The 23,984-nt window shown below is 43.4% G+C and overlaps 1 protein-coding gene across 1 annotated transcript in view; it reads left to right on the top strand.

Moving 5' to 3' along the window:
- The window catches only part of DNER (delta/notch like EGF repeat containing), a 383,785-nt gene extending 362,756 nt beyond the window's left edge, over positions 1-21,029 (top strand). Inside the window, exons 12-13 of the mRNA XM_055574473.1 lie at positions 10,777-11,023; positions 20,029-21,029. Of these exons, the coding sequence (XP_055430448.1) occupies positions 10,777-11,023; positions 20,029-20,140 (359 nt within the window). The 3' untranslated portion in view covers positions 20,141-21,029. The remainder of the gene's footprint in view (positions 1-10,776; positions 11,024-20,028) is intronic.
- The last annotated feature ends 2,955 nt before the right edge of the window (positions 21,030-23,984 follow it).

Here is a 23,984-nt window from a genome sequence, read left to right as displayed (position 1 = left end):
CTGTATAAGACTTCGCTCAGGCAGCTCCAGGAGCCCAGGCAAAGAGCAAGGTTGGATGTCTGGGGCTTCCTTGTCCCCAAATGCATGGAATTTAATAATGGTTAAAGAAACCCATCAAACAGTGATATGAGCAGTCTTTATTGTACAGATAGATTCAGTTCTTTGGTTCCCATTTTTATAAACTAGGATTCTTAAAAAACAAAACTGATTTAGGATTAACAGATCAGATCAGATCAGATCAGTCGCTCAGTCATGTCCGACTCTTTGTGACCCCCATGAATAGCAGCACGCCAGGCCTCCCTGTCCATCACCAACTCCCGGAGTTCACTCAGACTCACGTCCATCGAGTCAGTGATGCCATCCAGCCATCTCATCTTCTGTCGTCCCCTTCTCCTCCTGCCCCCAATCCCTCCCAGCATCAGAGTCTTTTCCAATGAGTCAACTCTTTGCATGAGGTGGCCAAAGTACTGGAGTTTCAGCTTTAGTATCATTCCTTCCAGAGAAATCCCAGGGCTGATCGCCTTCAGAATGGACTGGCTGGATCTCCTTGCAGTCCAAGGGACTCTCACTACTATATATGGGCTTCCCTAGTGGCTGAAGAATCTACCTGCCAATAGAGGAGATGTGGGTTCGATCCCTGGGTTGGGAAGATCCCCCAGAAAAGGAAATGGCAATCCCTTCCATTATTCTTGCCTGGGAAATCCCATGGACAGAGGAGCCTGTTCATGGTGCTATATACCTGGAACTAGCACAGCATTGTAACTCAACTATAATGCAATAAGAAAACAAAATAAAATGAATTAATCTTCCTCCCCATCAATACACCCCCACTTCACTCCCCAAAGGTAACAAGTGTTATGCATTTATTATGGATTCTTTCAGATAATTTTAGTCACTGTATAAATCCCATTTTATGGTAGCTCAGATGGTAAAGAATCTGCCTGAAATGCAGGAGACCTGGGTTCGATCCCTGGGTCAGAAAGCTCCCCTGGAGAAGGAAATGGCAACCCACTCCAGTCTTCTTGCCTGGAGAATTCCATGGACAAGGGAGCCTGGTGGGCTACAGTCCATTGGGTTGCAAAGAGTCAGACACGACTGAGTAACTAACACTTTCACTTTCATACATACTGTTCAGCATCTTGCATTTATCCTTAATATATCTTGAATGCTTATCCATATTGGCTTAGTACATATTTTCCTCAATTTTTAACATCACACAATGTTTCTTAAATGCTCTATAATTTATTTAATAAGACTCCTGTTGATTGACAAATAACTTATTTTCAAGTTTTTGGTATTAAATAGAATAGTAGAGTGAAAATTCTTATATATGTATTTATTTTTGTGAGAATATCAGAATATTAGTAGGATAAATTCTCAAAAATGGAATAGTCAAATGAAGGGGTCCTTGGATTTTTCACAAGCATTTATTTATAAATTGACTCTTTGCAAATAAAACTCCTCTTGGCAGCAATGGTGTTGGGGTCTGAGGTTGATTTGCAAATCCCACTTAATCCATAATTACTTTATTAAATACTTTGAACACCACTGACCTCTGGGGAGCAATTGTGGCTAGATGTGGTCTTGCAACCATCACCATCATCCTTCTTCAGAACTCTTTTCATCTTGCAAAACAGTAACTCCCCATACTTCCTCTCCTAGCCCCTGGCAGTCAACTACCTACCTTCCTTCCTTCTTGTTTTCTTCCTTTCTCCGTTTTTTTTGTTTCTTCCTTCCTTCCGTCACCCACCTCCCACTCCAGCCTCTAGTAACTACCATTCCACTCTGGGTTTTTTTCCTTTATGTTGCGCATGTAACTGACATCATACAATATTTATATTTCCATGTCTGGTCTGTTTCACTCAGCAGAATGTCCTCCAGTTCATCTACGTGGTTGTAAATGGAAGGGGCATCTTTTCAAAGATGCAAATCTAAATCCCTCAGACCCTCCTTCCAACCATTGTTTGCATCCTTTTCAATAGCAAGCTGCTATTGAAATACATTAATGACTAAAGACCAAAGGCCATGCTATCGCCTGTTGGAAGCTGCAGGACTGCCCCTGCACTGAGGGGAGGTGCCCCCTCCTCACTCGGCCACTCTCCGCTTCACTCCCTGGGGGGCAAGCAGCCACCCTGTCCTCCTTCCAGTCCCTCACTCTGCTCTCCACTCCTCCCAGGTCTTTGCCTGGGTCAGCCTTCCCTTCTGTCCCCTCCATCCCCTGCTAATATGTACTCCCCCTTAGAGCCTTGCTTGCTGTGGACCCCACCATGAACGCTATCCTCATTCCCCAGTTAGATGGCACAGCTTTTGTCCCCTCCCGAGGCACTGTCGCCTTGGTCCCTCATGGCTTAGCACGCTTGCACTTCCACGTCTCTGAAAAGACTAGGGGATCCATGTGCACACTATTCTCTGAGTTTTCCCTTGCTCCTTATCCCAGGCATCCAGCGTGAGGCCTGGCACATAGTACATGCTGTTGTTGTTCAGTCCCTAAGTCGTGTCTGACTCTTTGTGACCCCATGGATTGCAGCATGCCAGGCTTTCCTGTCCTTTGCCATCTCCCAGAGTTTGCTCAAACTCATGACCATTGAGTCAGTGATGCTGTTTAACTATCTCATTGTCTGCCTGCCCCTTCTGCTCTTGCCCTCAATCTTTCCCAGCATCAGGGTCTTTTCCAATGAGCTGGCTCTTTGAATTAGGTGACTAAAGTATTGGCACTTCAGCATCAGTCCATATATAGTACATAGTAGTTGCTTACTGATACTTATTCAGTAATGGGATCACTATGAGGGATTCGAGCTCTGCCTTCTGTTTCCTCCCCTCCTGCCTCTTCTGAAGGTTAACAAGAGTGTTCACTTTTCCCAATCTCATTGACTACTTTGGTTGTCAAGCTAACTTTTAGCTACAGAAAACATAAAGAAATTTGAAATCCCTCCCCACAGTTATCCTAGGCAGTAATGGTTCCAAAATTCTCTATAGCTATCTAAGTGATATCTACCTAAAACACACTTTTCAGTTCAGTTCAGTTCAGTCACTCAGTCATGTACGACTCTGCGACCCCTGAATTGCAGCAGGCCAGGCCTCCCTGTCCATCACCAACTCCCTGAGTTCACTCAAACTCATGTCCATCGAGTCAGTGATGCCATCCAGCCATCTCATCTTCTGTCGTCCCCTTCTCCTCCTGCCCCCATTCCCTCCCAGCATCAGAGTCTTTTCCAATGAGTCAACTCTTTGCATGATGTGGCCAAAGTACTGGAGTTTCAGCTTTAGCGTCATTCCTTCCAAAGAACACCCAGGACCGATCTCCTTTAGAATGAACTGGTTGGGTTTCCTTGCAGTCCAAGGGACTCTCAAGAGTCTTCTCCAATACCACAGTTCAAAAGCATCAATTCTTCAGTGCTCAGCTTTCTTCAGTCCAACTCTCACATCCATACATGATTACTGGAAAAACCATAGACTTTTACTCGCTTTCAAACTTTTTCAAAGTATGATTGGGGCATAGACTTGGATTATTCTAACGTTGAATGCTTTGCCTTGGGAAGGAACTGAGATCATTCTATTTTGAGGTTGTGCCCAAATACTGCATTTCGAACTCTTTTGTTGACTATGAGGGCTACGGCATTTCTTCTAAGGGATTTTTGCCCACAGTAGTAGATATAATGGTCATCTGAATTAAATTCACCTATTCCAGTCCATTTTAGTTCACTGTTTTCCTAAGATGCTGACGTTCACTCTTACCATTTCCTTCTTGTGATTAGTCGCTCAGTCATGTCTGACTCTTTGCGACCCCATGGGCTGCAGCCCACCATGCTCCTCTGTCTGTGGGATTCTCCAGGACAGAATACTGGAGTTGGTTGCTGTTTCCTTCTCCAGGGCATCTCCTTCTTGACCACATACAATTTACCTTGATTCATGGACCTCACATTCCAGGTTCCTATGCAGTATTGTTCTTTACAATGTCGGACTTTAATTTCACCACCAGATACATCCACAATTGAGCGGTGTTTCTACTTTGGCCCAGCCTCTTCATTCCTTCTGGAGCTATTAGTAATTGCCCTCCCCTCTTCCCCAGTAGCATATTGGACACCTTCCAACCTGGGGGTCTCATCTTCTGGTGTCATATCTTTTTGACTTTTCATACTGTTCATGGGATTCTTGCGGCAGGAATACTGGAGTGGTTTGCCATTCCCTCCTCCAGTGGACCACGTTTTGTCAGAACTCTTCACTGTGACCTGTCCATCTTGGGTGACCCTGCACGGCATGGCTCATAGCTTCATTGAGTTAGACAAGCCTCTTCACCATGACAAGGCTGTGATCCATGAAGGGGTTTTAAATACAGAGGTGGACAAATTAAATAATCTGACTAGATTCACCCAGGTAAGTGAAAGAAACACAGATACAGGTTATGTATTTTAGAATTAAATTTACCAATCGATCGAGGTCTCTTTTTGGTGAAGGAGAGATGGTCAGTGGGTCAGCTTGGTGGCTGACTGTGTTTTTACCTTGAGCAGAGGCTCTGAGTCCAGCTCCTACGTAGCTCCTACTTTAGGACCCATTGAAATCTTAAAGGCGACAGCACTTCAGGAAATAACAAACCTCAAGCAAATTGAGTTTATGCTGAAATGCAAATGCTCCCTGAGACCCAGGAAGGAGTGTGACATTTTCCCTGAATAGCTTGTGTGTGTGCATTCCTGGTCATGTACCTGCCGGGGCTGGTGAGGTCATGCCGTCCAGTGTGTTCTGCTGCATGGTTCTTCCCGAGCTCTGCAGTAGCCGACATAGTAAATGATTCCTGCCTTGGGACTCCTGGGATGTGGTGCAGCGATCTGGGAGTGGCAGCTGCAGCCACCTGCTACTGACATATCCTCTGCCTCGCAGACCAAATGTTGAATTTATTAAGATTCAGCCTGGCTACTAACCCGATTACTGTGCAAAGCAGCCATATTCACTTATCAGACAAGTTTTAGATGACAGTTTAAGGTGGAAAGAGCAAAGAGAAAGAGAAGAGGGGGAGAAACAGAGGTTTCAGGAGAAATCTGGGGATATTTTTTTTCAAAAGTCTAAACAGCTTGGAATTCAGAGTTTGGGGAAATAGAACAGATGGTCAGAAATACAAATGGTTTAGACAGCTCATCAGGCCTGGGGCAGTGAGCCCAGCACATAACCTAGCACAGTTGTTTGTTTTTCTGCAAGAGTGGCCCTGTGCAATTGTGCACTGGCTGTGTATATGCCATCAGTGTGATGCGTGAGCTATTTTCATGAAGGTGTGCATCGAGAATTCCCGTGGCAGCCATAGCAATCAGATCTGAGCGCTCCACCAAGCTGGAGTAGAAACAGTATTGACTGCCCTTGTGATGATGCTCAGTGAGTGTTATAGCACACTCCATGAGCCCTGGACTGCAGCCTACAACTGAATTTTTCAGAGAATGTTGAAATACTTGGAAATCAAGTGAGTCATGTTCCTTTTCAGCCAGAACGATGACTTGTCTCTCTCCATGTGCACCAGGTATTGCCAAGTGAAACGACTGCCAGTCGGGATCGAGTCTTGGTTTCACAAAACACCTCCTCTCTTCCATTGCGAGCATTTATTTGCAGTGATTTATGTCCTTTCTGTCTGCCTGTGTGTGAGTTGGCTCACACAGCATGGTGAATGCACAAACGGGCAGTCTTCTTGTTCCACGGGCTGAGTGAGCTTGGGTAGACAGACTCAAATGGCAAAACCAGTCTTCAAGGGCCGTGGTGAAAAACTCAGGAGCCAGACGATCTGGACACAAACTCAGAAGTCACTTCATTTGCCCCGGTCTTCTCAAGCTCTCAGGAACCACGCAGGCTCAGGGCACGAGTCAGTTTCCCATTAGGCTTCTTGGAAAATGGTCTGCACACTTGGATCCTTGTTTAGCTGTTTACTTGTGCTCTTCTGAAGGCTGTAACTTTTCAAGGGAAAGAATAGCTGATTCTGAGACTCCAGTGTCCCTGAAGATGTCCCTGGGATGAGAGTATGAGGACTCAGAGGTCACAGATACTTTCACCTAAAAGAGAACAGTGGAAAGAGGCCTGAGGATTTCACAGGAAGTAAAGTGTAAAGTGGAAAAGGCAATGGCAACCCACTCCAGTACTCTTGCCTGGAAAATCCCATGGACGGAGGAGCCTGGTGGACTGCAGACCATGGGGTCACGAAGAGTTGGACACTACTGAGCAACTTCACTTTCATGCATTGGAGAAGGAAATGGCAACCCACTCCAGCGTTCTTGCCTGGAGAATCCCAGGGACGGGGGAGCCTGGTGGGCTGCCGTCTATGGGGTCGCACAGAGTCGGACATGACTGAAGCGACTTAGCAGCAGCAGCAAAGTGTAAAGTGAAGTTGCTCAGTCACCGTCTGACTCTTTGTGACCCCATGGACTGTAGCCTGCCAGGCTCCTTTGTCCATGGGATTTTCCAAGCGAGAATACTGGAGGGGGTTGCCATTCACAGGAAGACAGACCTGTTTTCACCCATACCTTGAATCTCATTTCCAGGCACCCAGAGTCCTAATGTGGAAATGATGGCCTGGAAAGGGTGCTGGTGGAGATGGTAAAGTGGGTAAAGTAGAAAATACAACCCTTTTCCCATGGAAGTTTAGCTTCTGTTTGGTCTTAGCCTAGCCCCTTTTCACCTTTGTGACTTCCTTTCAAATCCTGGTCATGGTATCTGGATCATTCCATTTGTTTGCAAGTTTGTAAACAGGACATAATTTGACACTCTTGACATGTGCCAGACACAGAGACTATGCCCCATCCATCTACTTTTTTCTTGCCCGTCTAGGTTGGTGTTTTTTGAATGGGCACAGGGCAGTGCTCAGTAATCTTCAGCTCAGAGTGTGCCCTGAGGACACCATCCTTCTCCTCTGTATCCTTCCTTTTTCTGCCACCACTGGGACCACCACCACCTATCATGTGCCTGGCAGTGGACTTCTTTTCTTTACATGTTTTCTAACTTATTCTCCCAACATGTCCATAGGGTATATGTTATTTTTGTCCTATAAATGAAGAAACTGACGTTCAGGGAGGTCAAGCCAGTGTTGCAGCTGGGGACTGTCCCTGGTGGTTCAGTGGTTAAGAATCCACATGCCAGTGCCAGAGCCATGGGTTCGATTCCTAGTCCGCGAAGATCCCACATGCCTCAGAGCAATTAATAAGCCCATGAGCCACAACTACAGAGCTCCAGCTCTAGGGCCTGCATGTCACAACTGTTGAAGTACGTACACCGTGGAGCCCATGCTCTGCAGCAAGAGAAGCCACTGCAGTGAAAAGCCCTCCAATGAGAAGCCCTCGCACGGCAATTAGAGAGTAGTCCCCATTCATTGCAACTAGAGAAAGCCCACATGCAGCAATGAAGACCCAGTGCAACCAAAAATAATAAGTAAAAATTTTAAAAATACTACAACTGAGATGAAAGCAAGGTTAGTGTGATCCCAAAGCTCATACGCCTTCCACTAGTTATGCTGGAAGATAATCTCATGGGTGTTTTCGTCAAATGGCTTATCACTTATTTTTTATTATAAAGAGACTATATTCTTTTTTTTTAAAGCTGAAGAAGACTGAGACATATAAAGGAGGTAAAAAATCACACGTAATCATGCTTTTCAGAGATCACTGTTGTTAGCACCCTGCTGAGTAAGGCAGAGGCTGAGAAGTTGGACCTGGAGTTACAGTCAACACTCACCCAGGAAGTGGTGTCAGTTTTTAAGCTTTGTTTATAGAAATGGGGAAAAAGAATGATATATTTTCTGGTGGTTGCGCTGATCAAATGAGATGTTTTCAAAAAGTTTAGCATAATATGAAAACAACATAGATTCATCACTATCATTGCTCCATCCTGAGCTTTTCAGTATATAGATAGACTTTGAAAGCTCATCTGAAACTTCCCTGGTCACTCAGATGGTAAAGCATCTACCTATAATGCAGGAGACCCTGGTTCAATCCCTGGATCGGAAAGATCTCCTGGAGAAGGAAATGGCAACCCACTCTAGTATTCTTGCCTGGAAAATCCCATGGATGGAGGAGCCTGGTAGGCTACAGTTCATGGGGTTGCAAAGAGTCAGACGTGACTGAGCGACTTCACTTGGAAGCTCATATGTGATTGTAGTATACCACTAGGTTCTGTTTGGTAATCTTTTTTTATTCTTTTGCTACTTGATGAGTAGCTCTCCATCTCACTAGGCGTTTTCTGGTGGCTCAGCAGTAAAGAATCCATCTGCAATGCAGAAGACATGGGTTTGATCCCTGGGTCAGGAAGATCCCTTGGAGAAGGAAATGGCAACCTGCTCCAGTATTCTTGCCTGGGAAATCCCCTGGACAAAGGAGGCTGATGGGCTACAGTCCATGGGGTCACAAAGACACAACTTAGCGACTACACATAACAATAAAATCATCTCACTAAGAGTTGAATATTTAGGTTGTTTCCTATTTTTCCGTATTTATGAATTGTGTTCTCTGTTGGTGGGGTGGAGAGAGAATATGGGGTTGAGGAACTCTGGCTATATCTGTAATATTTTTTTTAATTTTTATTTTTTTAATTCTGAAAGTATGATAACACATTTACAGGAGAGTTGAAAAATACAGGACAAGGTTATATACAGTTCCACTATATATTACAATTATTTTTTTGAGTAAATAAGATTTTTAGTTGGAGTTTCAATATCAAACTCTCAAAATTAATAGAATGACTCTACAGAGAAGTAGAAGGATATATTAAACCTGCAAAGCACTGTGAACCAATTCAACATAATTAAGATTTACACAGTTTTCACACAACAATAGGAATCAAATTCTATTCAGGTTCCCATAGACTGTAAACTGCTTGTGTGTGTGAAGTCAACTTCAGTCGTGTCTGACTCTTTGCGACCCTATGGACTGTAGCCTGCCAAGCTCCTCTGTCCATGGGATTCTCCAGGCAAGGATGCTGGAGTGGGGTGCCATTTCTTCCTCCAGGGGATCTTTCCAACCCAGAGATCAAACCTGGGTCTATTACATCTCCTCCATTGGCAGGCAGGTTCTTTACCACTAGCCCCACCTGGGAAGCCCTAGACTATAAACTAGAAGACACTAAAGCATATCCAGGGATAACACCAGATGCAGAAATTTCATGGTCTAAAGGTACTGAAATCATCCAGAGTCTGTTCTCTTATCACTGTGGAATTATGTTAGAAATCAGTATCAAAAGATATTTGAAAATAACCCACATATTTTTAAGTGCAGTGTAGAGATCTTCGACTTAGCCACTGAAAACCTCAATAAAGTTAGACTGAAAAAAACACAGAGGGTGATTGCAGAGAAGAAAGAATTTAAATGAAAAATTAGTATCAAAATGAGAAATTAACATTAAAGATGCTTTAAATAGAATCTTATGTATTTGTAAGTTAAATGTCCACTTTTAAATGTTGGGTGTATCTAAGAAGTTATCACAAGGAAAATTAAGAAATATTTGTAATAGAGTAAAACTTTGGCCACCTCATGCGAAGAGTTGACTCATCGGAAAAGACTCTGATGCTGGGAGGGATTGGGGGCAGGAGGAGAAGGGGATGCCAGAGGATGAGATGGCTGGATGGCATCACTGACTTGATGGACATGAGTCTGAGTGAACTCCGGGAGTTGGTGATGGACAAGGCCTGGCGTGCTGCGATTCATGGGGTCACAAAGAGTCAGACACGACTGAGTGACTGAACTAACTAACTAAAAATGAAAAGAGAATTTACCAGAATTAGTTGCATGCAGCTGAAGTTTCTCAGTGGAATTAAATGCCATGTGGAGTCTTGAATAAGAGACGAAAACAAATAATGGACACTAGCATAAAATTTTGTGAAATTTGAACAAAATCTATATACTAGTTAATAATACTGTATCATTTGTTAATTTCCTGTTTTTGTTTTTTTACAGCATGGTATTTTTTTATATTCTCAGAATTGGACTAGAAGTTTCAAGCCTCATTCAAAAATTGTTTTAAATCACTAAGATAATAATTTTTTTAGCGTTTCAGCAGTTACATTAGATTTTATTTGTAACATTTCATTTCTTTGAAAAGAAACCATAAACATTTAAAGCAAAGAAGGTAAAATATGAACATATGTTAACTTTGAGCAGGGAATACATCTGGGTCTGTGCTTATTTTCTGAACTTATTTTCTAAATGTGTGATAGTTGATAATCTAACATTTGAAAATTGTGCTTCTGAGATGAACATCTTTGTACACAGGGCTTTACACATTTTTTAGGACCATTTTCTCAGCAAAAATTCTGAAAATTGGAATTTCTGGGTCAATGGATACTCCATGTAGTCCATACAGGGGTTGTATATCAGTTCACATAGTCCCTATTTCTGCACCCTTGTCTGCTGTGGTTATCCAAATTTTAAAATAATATTTGGGAACTGATGTAGGACTTGCATAGTTAAAAATAATTATGAAGCCAAGCAATTTTCGAGTTATATTTCCTTGGTGAATTCCTTTTTATATTCTTTACCCATTTTTCAATGGCATGTTCCTGGTTTTTCTTAATGATTTGTAAGAGGTCTTTATATATTAAGGATATTAATATATATCCTGTAGCCCACAAGGCTCCTCTGTCCATGGGGTTTCCCAGGCAAGAATACTGGAGTGGGTTGCCATCTGGATTATCCATAGAAAATAATCCTTTGCAGTTTGGACAGCTCTTATATTTTATGTTCCTAGTGTGAGGACAGGGAAGTCCTTCCCCTTCAAAAGGCCCCAGCTGATACCCAGGCATTTGCTTGTTTTCACCTTCAGACCTCCAGTGGAAGTCCGGGCACATGGCAGAGAGTCTAACCAACATGCCTCGGCACTCTCTCTACATCATCATCGGCGCCCTCTGCGTTGCCTTCATCCTGATGCTCATCATCTTGATTGTGGGGATTTGCCGCATCAGCCGCATTGAGTACCAGGGCTCTGCCCGGCCGGCTTATGAGGAGTTCTACAACTGCCGCAGCATCGACAGCGAGTTCAGCAATGCCATCGCCTCCATCCGGCATGCCAGGTGAGTGGTGTGAGTCAGCATGCTGGGTACCAGGGTTATATTGTGGACGGGACTTCACATCTGCAAGGGGGATTTCAAAGAATAAAGCATAGATTCAAGGTAGCATTGGGGGACCAGATAATTAGACTGCTTTATAAACAAACCCCTTTAATTTGCTGCTAACTTTCTGTTTTCATTGAATACATTCATTCGTTTAATTTGTGTTTATCTCTGCTATACACATATATCTTCATCACCGTGCGTGAAACAGGTTTTGATGATTTCTTTTTGAAATGTGTTTAGCTTTGTTGTTCTTCAGTGAGTATAAATGATCACATCTGATTTAAGGGCTTAGTTAAAGAAAGTCACATAGCAGTCATTCTGTTAGAGTTCTTATTGTATAAAATAGTGTCTGGGGGAAAGATTCCTGGAGAGACAGGAGTTAGTGTGGTATAGAAATAGCCTGAGTCAGGGTGTCAGACATCTGACATTAAGTCCAGCTGCTCCATTACCTGATTATAGTTTAGGTAGATGATTCAACCTTCCACAAATACAGTTCCTTCAACTGTAGGAAGGGAGAACGTCCTCCTTAAAGAGTTATGACAATCAAATTATAAATAGTAAAGAATTGTATAAACAGATAATGCCATATTTACTTCTCCAATGTATTACAACATGTGAAAAAAAATCAACTAATCTAATTTTGTTGATTTTGGTCAGGAATATTTACTATCAAAATGATAGTGATATTGAATGTTAAACACCATCTTTTCCTTTAATTGGTAGAACAATCTAAAGCACGTGATTCAGAAAGTCAATGTGCTATAGCAAAAAGAGGTCTGAGCTTGGTATCTTAAGATTGGACCTCCATGGAACTATTACCTGTATAATCTTTGTTGGGATGTTGTGACCGATATTATTCGAGGAACAAGCAGATCCAAATTATGTCTGAATGCAACAGAGGTTCAGAGGGTCAGAAGGTTCAGTTCAGTGCAGTTCAGTCACTCAGTTGTGTCCGACTCTTTGCGACCCCGTGGACTGCAGCATGCCAGGCCTCTCTGTCCATCACCAACTCCGGGAGTCAGAAAGTTAGCCTTCTTCAAAAGAAAACCTCCAAACCCAGGGCTCAGATCTTTTAGGATGAGTCCAGTGGAAACAAAAACCAGAACCTGGGTTCCAGGGAAAGAGCCAGTAGAAGAGAGAAGTTGGGGGACTTCGGGCATCTGTCCCAAAGCCAAAGGCAACTTCTTTGTAGGAGCAGCACTATCCCCATTTCTGTAACTTTGAGAGAGTAAGGAGGATTCAACCCCCTTCCACATCAGGCTCCACAGATCAGCCTTTGTCACGGACCCCATTTTAGAATCAACTCAGCAACACAGCTTCCGGGAAACCCTGAAATGAATCCCTGCAGATCTCTTCTAGTTTAGTTAATCTTTCCTCTTGCACAAAGGGCAGTGGGATTTATTACTGTATGTCCAGTGGGTCCTGGCATGTGGTAGACCTCACTAAAATGTAAGGTCTGAAATGAATGGATGATTCTCAGTGAGGGGTTGGCACAGGATGTCTTGATCTGCCCGAGAAATAGATTCATCCCAGGGCACCAGCGGAGTCAGTGGTACCAGCTTGCAGGAGTATTTGGAGTATCTTGAAATTATTGTATGAGCAGTGAAAATGTAAAAAGAGGCTATGGTTGCTGTGCTCAGTCGCTCAGTCTTATCCAACTCTTTGTGGCCCCATGGACTGTAGTCTGCCAGGCTCCTCTGTCCTTGGAATTTTCCAGGCAAGAATACTGGAGTGGGTAGCCATTTCATCTCCAGGGGATCCTCCTGACCCAGGGATTGAACACACATCTCTTGTGTCTTCTCACCGGCAGGTGTATTCTTTACCATCTGGGAAGCCCTAAAAGTAGAGACTAGGCAAAATCTTTTGTGACTCAGAATTCTTCCCAGAAGGGCTTAGTTCACCCGGAAAGAACAGAATCCATGGTTCTATATGGGGATGTATTGGGAGACCCAAGGAAATCAGATTCCCTCCCCCACCCCTCCCTGAAAGGAATCTCTGGCTAAGGTCCTTTTGCATCCAAGAGGAAGAGTGTTCTATCTCAGCCCTGGAATAAGTTAAGAAAGATTCTTCTGGGCTTCCTGCTTGTGCAGCCCACTGGGAAGATATTTAACTGAATTCCCTTGGAAGGAAAGGAGAAACTTGAAAGCATTTACAAACCTGGTTCTTATTTGATACTGATTTTTATCAAAAATATTTACTGCAGAATTCCTAACCAACAAACTCCTGGATGCACCAGTGACTGCAGATAAAATCTTTGACGTTATTACAGTGCCTTCCCACATATATCTGAGAACATCCCCGTCTAAACATTTATTTAGCTATGACCAGGAGTTTCCACAGCCTGGTTCTCCAGAGGCTCTACCTGGGTCTCTGGCAGGTTGGCCCTTTTGCTCCCTTTTCCTGGAAACCCTGGAAAGGCACTGACAAAAACAGAGTCCTTTTGATATTCTGCACTTCCTAGTTTTGAGCAACAGCTTACGGCTAACGTGTCTATTTCATGGCCTGTCTTCCTGCCACTATGCTGGAGGTGACATTGGCTCAGAATGAGTGGAGCTCAGCAGCTGCGCAGGACGAACACTGTCTGGGTCATTGGTGATGTTCCCCTTTTCCCCAGGAAGCGTCTGGTGATTCTGACCTCAGCAGTCGGTCTGTTGGTGCTGATGATGGGCTGAGAAGCAGTGCCCCTCTACTCTGCCTTATCCTAAGACTCATCTACTCCTCAGCTGTTTTGTTTATGCTCAGGCTGCAAAGACTTTGTAACCCTCTGGCAAGAGGGAAGTCATGACTCTCCAAGTTCTGTATCTGAGGTCACACTCGGAGGCTGACCACTGATTACAGGAAACAAAGCAGAGAGCTGGGAAAGGACAAAGTCGCTCTTTCTCAAAGAGCATCTCCCAATGTGGGCCTTTTAAAAAAAAATTATTTATTTGGCTGCATGCATGCTAAGTCACTTCAGTTATGTCTGACTCATTGCGACCCTTTGAACTGTAGTGCACCAGGCTCCTCTGTCCATGAGATTCTGCAGGCAAGAATACTGGGGTGGGTTTCCATGCCCTCCTTCAGGGGATCTTCCCAACCCAGGGATCAAACTGGCATCTCTTACATCTCCTGCATTGGCAAGCAGATTCTTTACCACTAGCACCACCTGGGAAGCCGCAGTTGGCTGCACTGGGTCTTAATTGTGACATGTGACATCTTTAGTTGGGACACAAAGGATCTAGTTCCCTAACCAGGGATCAAACCTGTGCTCCCTGCATTGGGAGCTCAGAGGCTTAGCCACTGGATGGCCAGAGAAGTCCCTTGATGTGGCCTTTTTAAAGCTTACATCCACCTGCTCTTCTCCAAGGTGTTGACTAGCTATCGATTTCCAGGGAAATATGAACTAGAAGAATGTATATACTTTGACTCCTTCGACACTGGTTTTGGTTTCTTTTGTTTCTTTAGTAAACACAGGACTGGTCACCAATTGTGATGTTTGAGTGTCAGTTAGTTTTATACCACACTGCACAGCTGCTGTTAGTGCTTCTACAATGGTAACATGGCCAGACACAGTGCTAAGTCCTTTGGAGAGAGGACCGTGGGTGATGCTTATCAGTTCAGTTCAGTTCAGCTCAGTCGTGTCCGACTCTTTGCGACCCCATAAATCGCAGCACGCCAGGCCTCCCTGTCCATCACCAACTCCTGGAGTTCGCTCAAACTCATGTCCGTCCAGTCAGTGATGCCATCCAGCCATCTCATCCTCTGTCGTCCCCTTCTCCTCCTGCCCCCAATCCCTTCCAGCATCAGAGTCTTTTCCAATGAGTCAGCTCTTCGCATGAGGTGGCCAAAGTACTGGAGTTTCAGCTTTAGCATCATTCCTTCCAAAGAAATCCCAGGGCTGATCTCCTTTAGAATGGACTGGTTGGATCTCCTTGCAGTCCAAGGGACTCTCAAGAGTCTTCTCCAACACCACAGTTCAAAAGCATCAATTCTTTGGTGCTCAGCCTTCTTCACAGTCCAACTCTCACATCCATACATGACCACAGGAAAAACCATAGCCTTGACTAGATGGACCTTTGTTGGCAAAGTAATGTCTCTGCTTTTCAATATGCTGTCTAGGTTGGTCATAACTTTCCTTCCAAGGAGTAAGCATCTTTTAATTTCATGGCTGCAGTCACCATCTGCAGTGATTTGGAGCCCAGAAAAATAAAGTCTGACACTGTTTCCCCATCTATTTCCCATGAAGTGATGGGACCAGATGCCATGATCTTCGTTTTCTGAATGTTAAGCTTTAAATCAGCCTTTTTACTCTCCTCTTTCACTTTCATCAAGAGGCTTTTGAGTTCCTCTTCACTTTCTGCCATAAGGGTGGTGTCATCTGCATATCTGAGGTTATTGATATTTCTCCCAGCAATCTTGATTCCAGCTTGTGCTTCTTCCAGCCCAGCGTTTCTCATGATGTACTCTGCATAGAAGTTAAATAAGCAGCGTGACAATATACAGCCTTGACGTTCTCCTTTTCCTATTTGGAACCAGTCTGTTGTTCCATGTCCAGTTCTAACTGTTGCTTCCTGACCTGCATATAGGTTTCTCAAGAGGCAGGTCAGGTGGTCTGGTATTCCCATCTCTTTCAGAATTTTCCACAGTTAATTGTGAGCCACACAGTCAAAGACTTTGGCATAGTCAATAAAGCAGAAATAGATGTTTTTCTGGAACTCTCTTGCTTTTTTGATGATCCAGTGAATGTTGGCAATTTGATCTCTGGTTCCTCTGCCTTTTCTAAAACCAGCTTGAACATCTGGAAGTTCACGGTTCATATATTGCTGAAGCCTGGCTTGGAGAGTTTTGAACATCACTTTACTAGTGTGTGAGATGAGTGCAATTGTGCAGTAGTTTGAGCATTCTTTGGCATTGCCTTTCTTGGGGATTGGAATAAAAACTGACCTTTTCCAGTCCTGTGGCTGCTGCTGAGTTTTCCAAATTTGCTGGCATATTGAGTGCAGCACTTTCACAGCATCATCTTTCAGGATTTGAAATAGCTCAACTGGAGTTCCATCACTTCCACTAGCTTTGTTTGTAGTGATGCTTTCTAAGGCCCACTTGACTTCACATTCCAGGATGTCTGGCTCTAGGTGAGTGATCACACCATCGTGATTATCTTGTTCGTGAAGATCTTTTTTGTATAGTTCTTCTGTGTATTCCTGCCACCTCTTCTTAATATCTTCTGCTTCTGTTAGGTCCATACCATTTCTGTCCTTTATCAAGCCCTATAAGGGTGATCCTTATAGTCTTCATCAATGGCCTATCAAGCATCTTAGAATCTGTGGGCCATTCACAGATGGCCCAACTCTGTGACCAGCTCTGCCTTTGTCCTGTAAAAGCACCAGAGGCATTATTAATGGGCACAACTGTGTTCCAATAAAACTTTATTTTAAAAAACAGGCAGCAGGCTATTACTGGCTTGCAGACTGTAGTTTGCTAATCCTAGGCCTACATTGTAATTTTCTTTGGCTTCCACCTTTTAAAAATTGTTTTAATAATTAATATGTCTCTTTAGGATAAGGAAAAACAGCGCATTGTTCTTACAAAGAACAGTTGCATGAAAACTCCTGCCATAACATAGGCAAGCTCTGACATTGGTTTAATGCCTGACAGTTTAAAATGGAATTCTATAGGTGTTGGCTGATTCCTTAACATCCACCCAGTTCTGAGACACAAAGGAAATATGCAGAGCTGTTAGCATGGGAAATTTAAGTAAGAATGCACATTTGTTTGGCACTCATCTCTGTGATAGGTGTGGGAGACTGAAGGAGAGTCCTATTTCTCTTTACTGTGTTTTATAAACCATCTTAGCCCCCATATGGTAGACACTGTGCTTTGGGTGGAGACCTCAATGTCTCGCCTAAGGAATTAGGAGGCTTCTCAGCAGCTAATTAACTCATGGTGCAAGGAATCCAGTTCCAGTCGTGCTGGGGTGTTGCTGCTGCTGCTGCAGCGTTAGTTGTACTTTAACCAGGTTACCCTTGTTACCAGCATTATACTTTGTGACCCCATTAGCACTGATGCACACAGCTGAGCTTCCCATGTAGACGCAAAGCAGTGCCTCCTGGTCCTTCAGTTGACTTTGCGTGTCTACAATGGATGCAAGGCAGCTCTTAACTGCCTTCATGCTCAGTGGGTCTGGAACACTCAACCTCAAACCTGTCTTGTCAGTATCCAGCTCCATGACAATAATTTAAGGTCACAGCCCTTTAAACTATAGCTTGTGGATGGATTGCCTAACATGGAGACATTGAATTTTCTAGATTTGGAGGAAACAGATTATTCTTCAAACTGGAATCACATTAAAAAAAACGGGTATTGTAAACCTATATTCAACCTATTAAGTTGCTCGGATGTTTCCTCTTGGCCAGTCAGTTGATTCATGAAAATGAAAGTGAAGTCGCTCAGTCGTGTGCGACTCTTTGCGACCCTGGTAGGACTGTAGCCTACCAGGCTCCTCTGTCCATGGGATTTTCCAGGCAATAGTACTGGAGTGGATTGCCATTTCCTTCTCCAGGGGATCTTCCCGACCCAGGGATCAAACCTGGGTCTCCCGCATTGTAGACATAGGCAACATATAATTCACTGACTCTCTTGTTGGAGTTCCAGCCGGAAACCATCCTATGGCTGCCATGTTTGGATACAGAGAGCTTTACGCTGGGATTTCCTGATTTTCAAAATTAATCAGATTAATATCATTAGTGGTATATTGTTACTGATATATTGAGCTATTTTATGAGAAATATCTTGTCAAAATGCTTGCTCCATAAAGTAGCGTCTGAAATGTTCAGACTTGAGAGAAAGTGTTAAGAGCCGATTGGCTTTGACATTGTTGCTTCTTTCTTGTTCTCAGATTGTGCAGACCTCAGTCAATTTAGATAAATACATCTCAGGCTGGAATCCAACCCACACTTATGCCCACACAACTCCGGACCTTCAGTGAGGCTAACCTTTTAGGCATGAGATTCTTGAAGTCTTTTTAATATTGCCTCCAAGAGCTGTGGTTTCTTAGTGGCAAAATGCCTTAACTCTTTTTTAAAAAATATTTATTATTTATTTATTTGGCTGTGTTGTGTCTTCATTGTGGCACACGGGATCTTCACTGTGGCATGGAAACTCTTAGAGGCAACGTGTGGGATCTAGTTCCCCAACCAGGGATTGAACCCACATTGGGAGCATGGAATCTTAGCCACTGGACCACCAAGGAAGTCCCCATTTCTCTATCTTTGTACTTTGCCTGGTGCCCATCTAGCATGTTTTGTGCCTTTGCTCTCCTGAAGGTCAGTAAGTCTTGAGTGAATTGGAATTGCAAGATGGATGAATGTTTAAAAATAAATGATCATATGAAGAATGTAACGTTTTCTCACTTCCCACTTGATTCTACTTCTCATCTCTGTATGTGAGAAGACAGACTTTCCAAGATATAAAAAGAAGAGACAGGAAAGGTGGAGAGATGGGTTTAAAGCCATGGTAAACAAGTCCCAAGAAATCCTTGAGGGCCCATCCTGGCAATCCTCTTAAAATTTGAGATTCCTTTAAAATTTCTTTTTTAATAGACTTCATTGGACTTGAAATGGTTAAAAAAATGTTGTTTATAAAAGAGAGGAGAGTTGGTGGGCTAGTGGGGAAGATTGTTTAAATCCCATTGCACTCCAGGGACCTTTATGGAAGGTGAAGTCCTGAATGGGAAGAGACCACCCAGAAGTTGAATTGACTTTGTTTTAATAATTGCCATTTCAACACTGGCTTAGCGGGAGGTCCTGAAATTGGATTTTGACACTCTTGGGCTTCTGCACATCAGGCCTGCCGTCAAGGGGTGTTTGATACACACAAATCTGTTGGGACAGAGGCTTTGTGCTCAAAGAAACAATGGCCTGTGTGTCCTTGGGGATTGGGGAGTGATAGGTGGGTGGGATGGGATGGGGGCCCACGCAGATCCTGGACCAACACCTCATTATTGGAAATCATTTCCTCCCTCTCCCTTTTTCCTGGTCTTGGGACCTCAGGTTGCCTCTGAACCCTCACCAGCCCTCCTACAAGTCCCAGGGGGGAGTCTATAACATCAGGGAAGCCCACCCAGTCATTCCACATTCCAGGCATCAGAGTGGATATAAAATAAACTCACCTCTTCAAACCTCTCTGGGTCTGAGAAAAAAAAAAAAAAACCAATCGATACACGTTTTCTCAAAACCTATTGAAGAGCCCTCACGCCTGACTGCTTTCCCAAGATTTAACCTACAAGCTTCAATATTAATTTGGACTCTACCTTGTGTGAAATCCATTTTTTGCCTCCCACGCCAAAAGCTAATGTTTATACTCACTCAATATTAAGATCAGTTCAGTTCAGTTCAGTTGCTCAGTCGTGTCTGACTCTTTGCGACCCCATGAATCGCAGCACGCCAGGCCTCCCTGTCCATCATCAACTCCTGCAGTTCACTCAAACTCACGTCCATCGAGTCGGTGATGCCATCCAGCCATCTCATCCTCTGTCGTCCCCTTTTCTTCCTGCCCCCAATCCCTCCCAGCATCAGAGTCTTTTCCAATGAGTCAACTCTTTGCATGAGGTGGCCAAAGTATTGGAGTTTCAGCTTTAGCATCATTCCTTCCAAGGAACACCCTGGGCTGATCTCCTTTAGAATGGACTGGCTGGATCTCCTTGCAGTCCAAGGGACTCTCAGGAGTCTTCTCCAACACCACAGTTCAAAAGCATCAATTCTTCGGTGCTCAGCTTTCTTCACAGTCCACCTCTCACATCCATACATGACCACTGGAAAAACCATAGATCAGGAAGACTTAAATGTCTACTTGCTAGAGAGGATATCTTAGAGTATTTTATAGTTCCATTTGATTCTTGAATGTAAGTTATTGTCACCATTTACCTTTAATAGGACTTGAGAAGCCACTATTTCTCTAACCAGAGTCCTCTCTCTGTGCAATTTCAGGTTTGGAAAGAAATCCCGGCCTGCGATGTATGACGTGACCCCCATCGCCTATGAGGATTACAGCCCTGATGATAAGCCCTTGGTCACACTGATTAAAACAAAAGATTTGTAATCTTTTGGGGGGATTATTTTTCCAAAAGATGGGCTACTACATTCGTTTAAATATTTTTAAGAAAAGGAAAAGCTTAAGAAATATAAGATGTTAGCTGCTCAAAAGTTTTCAGTAGACTATTTAAGAACTAATTTTCTGCAGCTTTTAGTTTGAAAAAAATATTTTAAAAACGGAATTTGTGAAATCCATAGACTACGTTTTCATGTACTTTCTGCTCTCTAAACGGTAGGCTTCGACTCGTGTGCGTACCTTCCACAGTAGATATTCTCATGAACCAGATTGACTTCAGCAGTGGTTACAGAGTAAGTCTAATCAAGGACAAGTTTGTATTTGACGTGTGAGTGCTGACTTTTTGAGTAGAGTTAGGAAACACATGTAGTATGAACTATAATGCAGTATACCCATTAACTTAAAAAGAAGTCTGAAATGTTTGTTCTGTGAAAAACTAGTTAAATGTACTATTCCTAACCCGAATGAAATTAGCCTTTGCCTTATTCTGTGCATGGGTAAGTAACTTATTTCTGCACTGTTTTGTTGAACCTTGCGGAAACCGGAAACATTCTCTTGAGTTTGTTTGTTTTCCTGTCGTTTTTGTAGCAGTCATCAAGCTAGGCCTTGAAAACATACATGATGACAGAGTCTAGTGAGGCAAATTGTGATCGAATTGAATCTGTATTTTCCTCTACCAGTCAAGGTTTTTGTATTGTGAGTAAATTAAATTTATGTTGGAGTTGTTCCTTGCTAAGAGGTAGTAACTGTAAGAGCGTGCCGATTCCTTCATTAGTGAGTATACCTCATAGTGCATCTTTATTTATATCCAGGACATTTTTGTGGCTGTATTTGATTGATATGTGCTTCTTCTGATTCTTGCTGATTTCAAAGAATATTGAATAAATGTTACCAAGTCAAGGACGCACTTGTCTCTCTCTTTTTTAAATTATAGAAAACATTTGGTTTTGATATGGTAAAGAATCCACCTGCAATACAGGAGGCCCTGGGTTCAGTCCCTGGGCTGGGAAGATCCTCTGGAGAAGGGAATGGCAACCCTCCCCAGTATTCTTGCCTGGAGTACTCCATGGACAGAGGAGCCTGGCTGGCTACAGTTCACAGCGTCGCAGAGTCAGATACGACTGAGCAACTAATACACACACATCAAACAAAAAAAAATCTTACTTAAATTTTTTTTTTTTTTACATTTTAAATAGTCCAAGGAGTACATTTTTGTGGCTGCTGGAGTCATTCCCTGTTCTGTCCAGAAGCCCTTCTGACCTCCTAATTGTCCATGAACCATCCCTACTGTCTTATAAGGTGAAAAAAATAACAAAAATTCTCATTGTAACTCTTGCATCAGAATTTGTCTGTGAAATGTAGCATGTATGACTATTGAGATACATTGAAATCCAGAAATGCTTCTGGACATGATGTGCAGAGAACCTACAGCTTTAAGAAACATCTTATAAAGGCTGCTCTCCTGGGGGTGTCAAATGAAACCAGCAAGCAGCACCTGGGTCCTTAAAGCTGGAAGGCAGCTTACAGTCACCCTGTGTTCAATTCCTTTTTGCATCTAAATGTGGCACTGAAGTCCCAGGGGCTTTAAAAAAAAAAACAAAAAACTGCTTCATCTTCACATGGGAACATTTGGTGAGACCAAGAGAAGCCCTGAAATTAGGTGCAAGGGAAGGCTTTAGGCAAAAAGAAGCATTTACGATGCTTTTCCTTCTTTCTCTTCCCTTAGAACATCTGTCCCCAATCCTACAAGTGATATAGCGATACACTCATACTCTGATTATTAAATGATACAGTGCAATAGGGTAATATTTTTAGTTTGAATGTTTGGAAGTGAATAAGAACAAAATCTGAGCAGGGCTGATTAGCATCCATGGAACACAGGCAGGCATTTTACTTCCATCTTCTCGGAGAAGACTCGGTTGTGCAGGGCGCAGACATCTCCATCCCCAGGAGACAGCCTGGAAACCACCCATCTCCTGTGGACTCCCAAGGGCATGGTCAAGTGCTGCCGTGACCTTCATCTGAAGCTGCTTCCCTCACAGTCTCCTAAACAATTTTTAATCTTCCAAATTCTTTTTTTCTTACTTTTTTGAAAATTTATTTTTTATTTGGAGGATGATTGCTTTATGATATCATGTTGGTTTCTGCTGTACAACAAGATGAATCAGCTGCTGCTGCCGCTGCTAAGTCACTTCAGTCGTGTCTGACTCTGTGCGACCCCATAGACAGAAGCCCACCAGGCTCCCCCGTCCCTGGGATTCTCCAGGCAAGAACACTGGAGTGGGTTGCCATTGCCTTCTCCAATGCATGAAAGTGAAAAGTGAAAATGAAGTTGCTCAGTCATGTCCGACTCTTCGCGACCCCATGGACTGCAGCCTGCCAGGCTCCTCCATCCATGGGATTTTCCAGGCAAGAGTACTGGAGTGGGGTGCCATTGCCTTCTCCAATGCATAAAAGTGAAAAGAGAAAGTGAAGTCGCTCAGTCGTGTCCAACTCCTAGTGACCCCATGGACTGCAGCCCACCAGGCGGCTCTGTCCATAGGATTTTCCAGGCAAGAGTACTGGAGTGGGGTGCCATCGCCTTCTCCAGTGAATCAGCTACAAGTATACAAATATCCCCTTCCTCTCGGACCTCTCTCCCACCACCCTCCCCCTATTCCACCCCTCTGTGTCATCAGAGGGCACCAAGCGGAGCTCCCTGTGCTGTACAGAAGCTTCCCATTAGCTCCCTGTTTCACATATAGCAGTGCATGTATGTCGATGCTACTCTGCCAGTTCATCCCACCTCCCTTTCCCCCACTGTGTCCATACGTTAGTTCTCTACGTCTGCCCTGCAAATAAGATCATCTGTACCATTTTTCTAGATTCCATATATAGTGTGTTAGTCATTCAGTTGTGTCTGATTCTTTCTGACCCTGTCAACTGTAGCCTGCTAGGCTCCTCTGTCCATGGAATTCTCCAGGCAAGGATATTGGCGTGAGTAGCCAATCCTTTTTCCAGGGGCTCTTCCTGACCCAGGGATCGAAGCTAAGTCTCCAGCATCGCAGGCAGATTCTTTACCATCTGAACCACCAGGGAAGTTCCATATGTTGTTAATATATGGTACCAAATTCATTAGGTATGATACCCTTCAAGGGCTTGTTTGGAAAACTAAATGGTCTTTTATAAGTGATAATTTGTCTTTTTAAAGCAATTTAACAGCCATTTGTTCAGGTTGTAAGCTGACATGACTGCCTGAGGGTCTGTGGCCAACCCCAAACCCATTTAAAGACCTGCGCTTTTTAATGGCTGAGTAATACTCCATTGTGTATATGTACCACAGCTTTCTTATCCATTCATCTGCATTTGAATCAGTTCTAATGAGGTGGATGAAACTGGAGCCTATTATACAGAGTGAAGTAAGCCAGAAAGAAAAACACCAATACAGTATACTAACGCATATATATGGAATTTATAAAGATGGTAACAATAACCCTATGTACGAGACAGCGAAAGAGACACTGATGTATAGAACAGTCTTAAGGACTCTGTGGGAGAGGGAGAGGGTGGGAAGATTTGGGAGAATGGTATTGAAACATGTATAATATCATGTATGAAATGAGTCGCCAGTCCAGGTTCGATGCAGGATACTGGGTGCTTGGGGCTGGTGCACTGGGACGACCCAGAGGGATGGTATGGGGAGGGAGGAGGGAGAAGGGTTCAGGATGGGGAACACATGTGTACCTGTGGCGGATTCATTTCGATATTTGGCAAAAACTAATAAAATATTGTAAAGTTTAAAAATAAAATAAAAAAAAAGGAAATAGAAAAAAAAGAAAGAAATTAATTTTGAATT

This window comes from Bubalus kerabau, chromosome 3 (genome assembly GCF_029407905.1).
Source record: "Bubalus kerabau isolate K-KA32 ecotype Philippines breed swamp buffalo chromosome 3, PCC_UOA_SB_1v2, whole genome shotgun sequence".
In the NCBI taxonomy this organism is placed as follows: Eukaryota; Metazoa; Chordata; class Mammalia; order Artiodactyla; family Bovidae; genus Bubalus; species Bubalus kerabau.
This window is presented reverse-complemented; position numbering and strand designations above follow the sequence as displayed.